This window comes from Engraulis encrasicolus, chromosome 22 (genome assembly GCF_034702125.1).
Source record: "Engraulis encrasicolus isolate BLACKSEA-1 chromosome 22, IST_EnEncr_1.0, whole genome shotgun sequence".
In the NCBI taxonomy this organism is placed as follows: domain Eukaryota; kingdom Metazoa; phylum Chordata; class Actinopteri; order Clupeiformes; family Engraulidae; genus Engraulis; species Engraulis encrasicolus.
The window spans coordinates 46,402,488-46,412,487 of record NC_085878.1 but is presented as its reverse complement, the minus strand read 5'-3'; the positions used below and the strand labels follow the sequence as shown (position 1 = coordinate 46,412,487).

General features: G+C 43.2%; 1 protein-coding gene across 1 annotated transcript in view; it reads right to left on the bottom strand.

Annotated features, from left to right (window-relative positions):
* Nucleotides 1-2,252: 2,252 nt before the first annotated feature.
* LOC134439160 (protein mono-ADP-ribosyltransferase PARP6) overlaps nucleotides 2,253-10,000 on the bottom strand; it is a 38,392-nt gene continuing 30,644 nt past the window's right edge. The window contains exons 19-23 of the mRNA XM_063189026.1: nucleotides 8,351-8,420; nucleotides 7,074-7,153; nucleotides 6,837-6,900; nucleotides 4,864-4,948; nucleotides 2,253-2,390 (exon numbers count right to left, since the gene is read on the bottom strand). Coding sequence (XP_063045096.1) covers nucleotides 2,288-2,390; nucleotides 4,864-4,948; nucleotides 6,837-6,900; nucleotides 7,074-7,153; nucleotides 8,351-8,420 — 402 coding nt within the window. The 3' untranslated portion in view covers nucleotides 2,253-2,287. The remainder of the gene's footprint in view (nucleotides 2,391-4,863; nucleotides 4,949-6,836; nucleotides 6,901-7,073; nucleotides 7,154-8,350; nucleotides 8,421-10,000) is intronic.

Below are 10,000 nucleotides of genomic sequence, written 5' to 3'. Positions count from 1 at the left end.
CATGGAGGCTGTGTAAAGTGCCAAGTCCGTTAGTATTCCCCATCAATGACAATATTTCAAATCTGCAAGGGCTACCACTGTACACCTGCCGGGCCCATGTTAGTAGCAGTCCGACTCTGACTTACTTGTACAATCTACATGAAGTCATCAGAGAACCATTTCAGCTGAGGCTGAGAAAAAGCGTTGTCGGGATTCGTTCCATTGACAAGAACTAAACATCTTTTATTTATCGTTCCTCTCAGTCTTGGGTCGGCCATTAAAAAACTCATTTAAAGGGCCTCATTTATTAATAAACCTCCTCCAGTCCCTGCTTCCCAAGCCAATGCTTCATTGTAATAGCAAAGTGTGAATGGCAAAATCACACGTTTGACTTTCCATTACATGTGATGCATTGGATGCTGTATGCCCTTTTAATAACGCCTTAACACTGACTGCGAAAGGTGTGAGTGTGTGACTGGGAGTTAATGTAGTCGTTGAGGAAAGGTCTAGACTGGATTCGTGTGGAAATGGCATCTGGTATACATACGATAGAGGATGATATACAGTACATCAAGACCATGGCATTGCAGAGGGGTATAGGAATGGTGTATGTCTGTTGCCATTGTGACAAGCGTTGGTATACCTATGCCACTCCATCATGGATGGTATGCATGAGATGTCCTAATTCCATAGATATGATACCATGGTGTACGTGGTGGTATAGTGTATATTGCATACTATAGCGTGGCAAGGGGTACAGGTCTTAGATACCCTGGCATGGGGGGTGTCTGCCTGTCTATTGCCTTGGTGTATGATGGTGACATATACTGATCATCCGATGCCATAGGCAGGTAGATCTCAGATACCGTGGCATGACTGTTGTAGACATCTATGGGCATAGTGAAGGGCCTTGGGATAGTATATCTGAGTGGAAGTTCATTTTTGCCACTGTGCCAGTGAGCACTAACCAAGACAGAGGTACGTTTATTCGTGGTCCTTAGTGTATGCACTGACCCAGACATCATTATCTGCAACTAATCTCTGAGAAAAAAAATGTCTTTACAAACGTAATTTTAAAAAGCTCTGGGATCCATCATCTAGAAGCAAGAGACGACGAAGGTAATAAACATGTTCAATTATCATTTTTTTCTTCCATTAGATATTCACAATGAAAAATGATAAACATCGACCAATGACAGGCTTGGATGTCAATGCTGAAATGAAATAAATGCTAGTGAAGTGTGAAGAGTTCATCAGAAATGGAAAATGATGGGCCCGTGAAAGCCATTGTGTGTGTGTGTGTGTGTGTGTGTGTGTGTGCGTGTGCGTGTGTGTGTGCGTGTGTGTGTGTGTGTGTGTGTGCCTGCGCGCGTGCGTGCGGGCGTGCAGGTTTTTGTCTCCTTAAAGATGGTGTGTCCTCAGAAGGCCCTTTTAACAGTCAGGTCTGCATGCAAAGAAGAAAAGGGAGAGAGAGAAACAGGGACAGGGACAGAGACAGAGAAAGACGGAGAGAGAGATGTCTGAAGCTAAGGAGCTGGCTTCCTTCTTCACACACACACACACACACACACAGTCTTCAGGGAGAGACCGAGGACACGTTGCCTTTCAAGTGTGCAACATGAAAGCAGGCCATACAGTACATACACTCTGTCTACCGTAGCAGTTGTACCATAGCTGTGTGTGTGTGTGTGTGTGTGTGTGTGTGTGTGTGTGTGTGTGTGTGTGTGTGTGTGTGTGTGTGTGTGTGTGTAAGGGGGGGCGGTAGGTGCTGTCACAAGGCCCTTGATTCCTAGACAATATGAAGGGTGTTCCTCCTCCCGCTCCTACACACGCACACACACACACACACACACACACACACACACACACACACACACACACACACACACACACACACACACACACACACTCTGTCTCCCACCCATGCAGACACAAGCTCACAAACAAACACAAACACGCAGACACTGTTGACAGCAGGCTGCTGACAGCCGCTTTGCAGCAAAAAAAAGAAGCCAAGTTTGGAAATGTCACAAAACATGACATGATATGTGGGAAGTGTGTCTGTATGCATGAATGTATTTATGCATGTATGTCCATATTCAGGCAAGGAGAAAAGATGGAGAAAGGGGAGTTGCGGGAACATTGTGTGAATATTGTGTATTTTTGTGTGTGTGTGTGCGTGTGTGTGTGTGTGTGTGTGTGTGTGTGTGTATGGTATGGTATGGTATGGTATGGTATAGTATTGTATGGTATGGTATGGATATGTTTGTTAACATGAGGAGAGGAATAGAGTCCTTTGTGGGCATGCTCAGCTGGAGTAGATCTGAGTGCCGATGACACGCATGATCTCCTTCTGGACTTTGGGCTCCTGGGTGTTGATATTGGCATCTCCCACCTGTCCATCTTCATACCTGTAGGCAGAGGTGGAGGTGAGGGGGTGGTATGGGGTCATCACAAGACAAGGGAGAAGAAGGTTATTGGGGTAAGCTTAGTTTTATGGTGTCTGCTGGTACAGTGTATCTGGGTCAATGATGCTTGTTTGGGATCAGATGTCAGGTGGTACAACTACAGCCAATGCCCATAAATTAATAAGTAATTGGCCATTAATGCACTGCAATGAATATGCTTCTTAGATAATCCACTAAAAACAAAAAAAGAACTAAAATGAATCCATACAATAGTGGCATTAGCTGTGGCTCACCACCCTGATGTGTGTTACCACTAAAACATCATATACCATCTACATCATGGAATGCAGTGTAGTAACGTTTGGAAGATTATGTATGATCATACTATTTCACCACAGGATTATGGCAGTACAGCTGATGAAATATTATAACCTTTGCAATTAACTCATTGGCTGCCTTGGCCGTCGAATGACGTCATTTCGAATAGTGACGCCCCCTGCCTTCGACGTCGTTCGCCGATAATTGCGTTTTTTTACAGCCAGACCTCGAGGACGGTCTGACCTATCTTCTGTATAAATTTCAAGCCTCTAGGCATTTTCTAACTGTTCCTGTAGGTGGCAGAAGTGTCCTTAGGAACAGTCAAGGCAGGGCTTAGTTCAGACCAGGAGGAAATGTCAAGACAGAAACACCCCTTTTTTACTATTATAATCTCAAAAGTAGCATAGAAAAATATTTTTTGAAAGTAAAGCACCTGTGACAGTAGTCTACTTTCTTGCCCTCTGATTTTAACACAGGTAGGCTACTGATTTTAGTGTCAGAGCCTGACCAAAAAAAACCCTTCCTCTCATGACCAAAATACAACCCCCTGTTGCTATCTAGGCATTGTAGCTAGCTTGCCCAAAATACACCATGATATGATCTGTGTGGCAACCTTTCATTTTGGATAAAGTGATCAGCCTACACAACATCAGGATGATGCTTACAAAATATCATCTAACAGGAGAATGCACGGGACTAGTGGTGATGTTGGGAATGCTTGGCTATAAATTTCGCTATGCTAGCTAGCTAGCTAGCACGAAATCGCTAACAACTTACAACTAAGCCTAAATATAGGAGCCTTGGTAAGTCAACTATTTTTACTCATTCTACAGTTATTTTTTATGGATCTGTATAGTATGATCAGCTTACTGTATCATCAAAAAAAGACAGGGGGGTTGCAGATTCTTGGAACAGAGTAGCCTTTGTGTCTGGTCAGATGCAGTCAGCTCACATGAGAAAGCATTGCACTTAGCCTCAGACCAGCTAGCCTTCACCACTCCAATCGGCTTGTGAAATGTTGGATATGTGATCAGTACTTTATCAAAAGAAAATTCATTGAACAATATATGACAAGATCACTATAGCAGAACCATGATGACAGTAATCATCAATCTGCAAATTGTCCGCTCTGCCAAAGAAGCTACGCTAAGCGGAGCTGCCTGCCTGCCTACCTGCCTCCCTCCCCCGCAAGACACAACACGGTACTATTTTTGGAGGAAATAAACCAGCTTTCCTTCTCCAACGAGGGGAGAGGGAGAGGGAGAGGGAGGGAGTTCCCGGAGTTAGGGGAACCTGCTGTCATGATCCATTCTGCACGCCAGCAACTAAACCAAAACACCCTTGTTTTCGAGTCCACGCCCGTTATATTTCAGTATATTAGGTTGAAAAGGTCATACAAACGATCTTTTGTTCAGGCTACAGATGACAGAAGACTCTGCAATAGCATCTGATAGGTTTGGAGTTGTTAGGATGATGCCATTATGGGCAAAAACGTTTGCAGTAATAGTTCTACTTCAAATGGCGTTTTCTCAGCTTTTTGGCTAGAAAGCAGCATTTTGGCGAATTCCACTTAATTTCAACAGATGATTATGAAAGAACGGAAAGGGGTAGAGAGACACCGTTTTTTTCTGATGACAGATGAGCGTCTAATCTGTGTTTTGATAGGTATGGTGTTGACATAGACACAGAACTAAATTTTCTGTGAGCCTCCAAAAACCGCCCAAAATGCAGAAAAATCTCTGGCACTCCGAGGTACTCTTTTATGAAAATGGCTGGCAGCCAATGAGTTAAGTGGGATCATTTACTCCTATTCTAGTAGGCCTATTGTGCTTAGTGTGTGGTAATGAAGGGAAATACACCTTTGTAATATTGCATATGGCCTTTGCAATAAAGTAGGATCTTTTAATATAACGTTAAATTGAGATTAATCATACCATGGACTGGGCTGTTATTCTACAAGCAGCTTGTCTTCTTTAAATGTCTCTCATTGTAATTTGCAAATAATGAGTTGTATGCAGGTGAAGGATGATACAGTTCATTTAAAACAATTCAAAAGATCATTTGTTATGTGAATGAAATCTCAAAACTTTTTTGTCCTTTGCAGGACAACGGAAGTCGTGTGTAAAAGCAACACATGCACTCGGTACAGTGCACTCACACGAAGAAAAAGCGTGTGCAGACGTGATCCGAGACGGGGCACACCCAGATATTGCCGTGCTTCTGTAGATCCTTAGAGGTGATCACTGCAGAGGGAGGACACTTCAAGTCAAGTCAAGTCAAGTCAAGTGTACTTTATTGTCAAAAATCTACGTATGTAACAGGGTTAGCACAGAAGTTTGAAATTGCGTTTGACCAGTCTCCAATGTGCAGTTAAACTAAAACATATAAATAAGACATTGACAATAATCTCTCTCTCTCTCTCTCACTCACACACACACACACAGACACAGACACACACAGACACACACAGACACACACAGACACACAGACACACACACACACACACACACACACACACACACACACACACACACACACACACACACACACCCCAACACACGCACACACAACAACAACAACAACAACAACAACAATAAACATACTCATACATGAATTTACATTCTTTCTCTTAGGGTGAAGATATGCAGGGCAAGGTTTTGCACAATGTGTCGAGGCAACGATACCACAAGATGTCGCTTAGACTGTTCATCACATAACATTTTTTATAAGGAGAACCTGGATTAGCATAGCAACACACACAAACAGTTGCCCTCTGTATCATTACTGTTAGAGTTTGATTTCAGATGACAGAAGGCCGGTGCAGCTTAAGGTGACACCAGAGAATGATATTGACACGAGATTGCTAATAAAGACTCAGGTTGTAACGAGTTTCTTCCGCACTCAATATGGTGTAAGGTTCTAAACTTCCATCCTATAGCAGCCATGCCCATTTGGGAGACTAGCATGCTTTATTTTGGTTAACACTCAATCTGTCTCATGAAGGATGCTGAAAAATCTGTGACTTTTTTGTTTACCAAATGGCCACTTTGGGAGTCACTGGTATGTACACAACAGATACGCACTGTCTAGAAATGTATTGCCAATGCAGCTTTTTTTCCACCTGAATATAGCCCACGGAAACATGCTTTGGTCATTTCTCTTGCGTTTAACAAGACAAACACTTCCTGATACCTAATGTACCAGCGCAAATGAGCTTGTTAAAGCTCAATTGAATAAATGGGTGCAGGTAAAACAAGACCTTTTGATGAGATGTGTAATTACACTGTTTGAGATGCTGATGTAGTCAGTGACATTTGCAATCCAAAAAGGGGACTCATAAGATGGCTGCTTGATCACAGGCATATTGAGTTTCAAAGCCATTTTCTGTGGACTCATCACAGATATTGGAAATGGCTTTCAGGTGTTGACATACTAGTGCAGGGGAGCTAATCTGCCAAAATGGAGAAATTGTATAGATTTTCTTGGAGTGAGGATGTTTACTTTATCAGAGTGATGTTCACTTTCTTAGTATTGTTGTCTTCACGTACGGTATTTTTTTCTGAATTCATAATATTCCAGTGGTGTACTTAATCAGTGTTATCAGTGTGTTTACACTGTAATTTGTTAACAATGTGTGCACATGCAAGATTGCATGTATATTCATTAAAACCTGTTCAGAAAGGTTTGTAGCCCTTAATTGCCTGTTGTTGTTTTTGTTGAGGCTACTTTTTTATCAGCGCAGTCAAGGAATTACCCATCTACATTTACCAGCTATTTGCATTAAATCGCACCTGGGGCAAAGCACAGACACCCTCAGTTCTGTGCCCACATCATTAAACAAGTAGAAGATATACAGTATATTTATACATCCTTTGTTAAGGTGCAGGACAAAAGTTGATCTATGTATAAGCCTGAAGTCTGCATACTACAGAACATTTGGTCATGGTTTACTTCATGGCAAAAAACAAACATTATGTGTAAACTAATAACAATAATAATCATATTGGTAAATTGAATTATACATTAAAATTAATATTATTCTTTATGTATATTAATAATAATAATAATAATAATAATTTGTTACAACTCAGCACCTCTCTGACAGAAAATATTCAACCAAAAGAGGCTTACCTTCGCAGAGCGCTATGCAGTTGAGGTTTCTACTCTGCAGGAATCTGGACTGGATACATCGACTCTGAGAGAGGTCCACGATGTTTCAGGAAACATACGCAGGCACGCATGCACACACACACACACACACCATTATTTAAATAAAACCAAGCCAGATATGACAAAATGACCATGCACAAGGCACACAGTCATACGCAGGGTAGAGCAATTATGAATAAGATTGGTACACACATATACCTGTGGGATGGTGTTCATGCGATTGTAGCGCTGCACCAGCTCATCTTTAGTGGGCATTCGATGCTGTCCTTTACCCATTCCTGAAACACATTAACACACGCACCCACGCACGCACGCACGCACGCACACACACACGCAGGCACACACACACACACACACACACACACACACACACACACACACACACACACACACACACACACACACACACACACACACACACACACATGCACACACACACACACACACACAGTTATATGATGCTCTCTTGGTCATTATTAGTATAAGATATTGCCGCAATCCCATGAACGGAAATAGCACGGGGTAGTATGTGATGTCAAGATGCAGATGATAGATCATGAGTACTGTGGTGTTAGATGATGTAAACACATGTGGCATGGCAGAAACAGAACCAGACATCTGCTTCACCGTGGAGCACAGGAAGAGACAGAGAGAACCACACATTGCATATGCACAATGACAACCACAAGGTGCGATAACCCCACGTTGCACAACAAGAGCAGAGGCTGTGAGCCAACATGCTGTAAGCCTTGGAAATGAATGTGCATATGTATGTATGCAGGTACACACACATACTCGCACCCTCGCAGGCATACCAAACACACACACATACAGATGGAGACAGAGACAAAGGCACACAGAGTGAGAGAGGCAGACGCAGAGAGAGTGTTTGAAAGAAATAGGGTGAGAGAGAGAGAGACAGAGAGAGAGAGAGAGAATGAGAGGAGGAGAGGGATACAAACATAGAGAGATACCGGTAGAGAGATAACCAGAGAGGTAACCCTATAGAGAAGAAAGTCAGAGATAGAGAAAGAGAGAGACGGAGAACAAGAGATGAAAGGAGAGAGAGAGAGAACACACAGCACAGCACAGCTGCGACAATGACTGCGCCACTTTCACAGGTGATCAGGTGTAACCCCCCGCAAGAACACGGGCGACAGATGATGAGATGATGATGAAAGCAACGACGCGGAGCGAGTCAACGCGGGGGAGTGAAGGTGATATGATGAACAGAGCAGACAGGGAGGACAGAAAGGAGGAGAGAGAAAAACAACAGATAGAGAAACAGAAAGAGCAAGAGATGCATTTGACAGAGGGAGGCTAGACGGGAGAGTCGTAGAGGAGGGAGAGAGAGATTAACAGATCAAGGGACAGAGAGAGAGTGAGAGTTATAGAGAGAAGGAGTGAGAGAGAAAGAGAGAAAGAGAGAGAAGGAATTAGAGAGAGGAAAAGAGCGATAGCTCCAGCGAGCCTACCTGAGTATCCAAAGGATATGCTGGAGATGGGACTGAGATAGATGCCCTTGCCATAGGCTGCACCATGCAGCTTGGATCAGAGAGAGGCAGGAGCGGCAGTCAGAGATACACAGACACGTCAGGAGAAAAAGAGAAAGCAATAGCATAGAGGAGGAGTAGAAGAAGAAGAAGAAGAAGAAGAAGAAGAGGAAGAAGAAGAAGAAGAAGACGGAGGAACAGGGCAAGCAGAGACCGAAATGGCAGAAAAGCAGAGGGCAAATCACCCTGGAAGACCTTATCCATTATACTTTAGAAAGTTCTATTTTACATGTCTTGGTCGTACTATCCCCACACATGTTTTTGCACACACACACATGCACACACACACGCACACACACACGCACGTACACACGCACACATGCTAGCGTGCACGTTGGGAAACAAAGCTTATAGACACCATAATCCACACAGGCTCAAATACACACACACACACACACGCACACACACACAGCCAGTGGCAGACGTAGGAATGTCTCAAGACCAGGAACTGGCCATCTAATAGACAACAAAGAGTAAACACATGAATGTAGTGCAGGAGTACTCCAATGGCCACGACATCACTTCCTGTGGCTTCTTCATCACTCAAGAAAAGAAGAGAAGGTGATGAACATCTAAACAAAGAGGCACCAGAGTCCAACCCAAGTCCTGGATGAGGGTGAGGGGGAGGATGAGGATATTGAGATGAAGGAGAAAAGAGGGTTGACCTCGAAACGTGGATGGAAGTGCGGCCGTACTTCTCACGCAAACACCCAGAGGATATGAGAGTGGATGAGGACGGAGGTGGATGAGTGTTAATGGTTAAGTGTGATAGGAAATGGACGGGAAGACAAAGTAGAGATGGACAACGGGATTATGAAGAAGAAAGGGTACAGGATATGATTGTCTATGGGGGTTAATATGCTTCCAGAATATTAGCTGACTGTGTGATATTTTGTCAATTCCAATTAGCCATGTAGAGATGGTTTTGGATCTGGGAAGATGCAAAGATGAAAGATGTAGTGTCCACAACAGGAAAAGGCATGGCATTTGTCATGATTGTCTTGGGCTGAGAGGGCCATGTAACCTAGGAGAAATAGAGAGTCTGGAGCTCGCACTCAAAAAAGACTTGAGAAGAGATGCCCAAATAAAGTGGATTTTTAATGATCTCACATATGCGGTGCTATATTTACAAAAGTGCAAACGTTTCGGGTGATCCCATCCTAGGATCCGAGGATGGGATCACCCGAAACGTTTGCACTTTTGTAAATATAGCACGGCATATGTGAGATCATTAAAAACCCACTTTATTTGGGCATCTCTTTTCAAGTCTTTTTTTGAGTGCGAGCTCCAGACTTTCTGACTTTGTATTACTCTATATTCCAAGCCAACACACCACCACATAACTAAAGCCACATTGAAAGGCGCAGGCGCCCTCTTTTTGAATTTTTTGAATACCTAGGAGAAATATAGCCTGGTCCTGACCATCCCATAATACTACCATTTCATTTCGTATTATTACGTAGTGGAGGCAATCCTTGGCCGGAAGTACGTGGATGGTCTCGCGAGGCTAGGAGAAATATTCATCTTACATTCATCCAAATGCATTAGTCACGCATTATGACAGGCACAGAG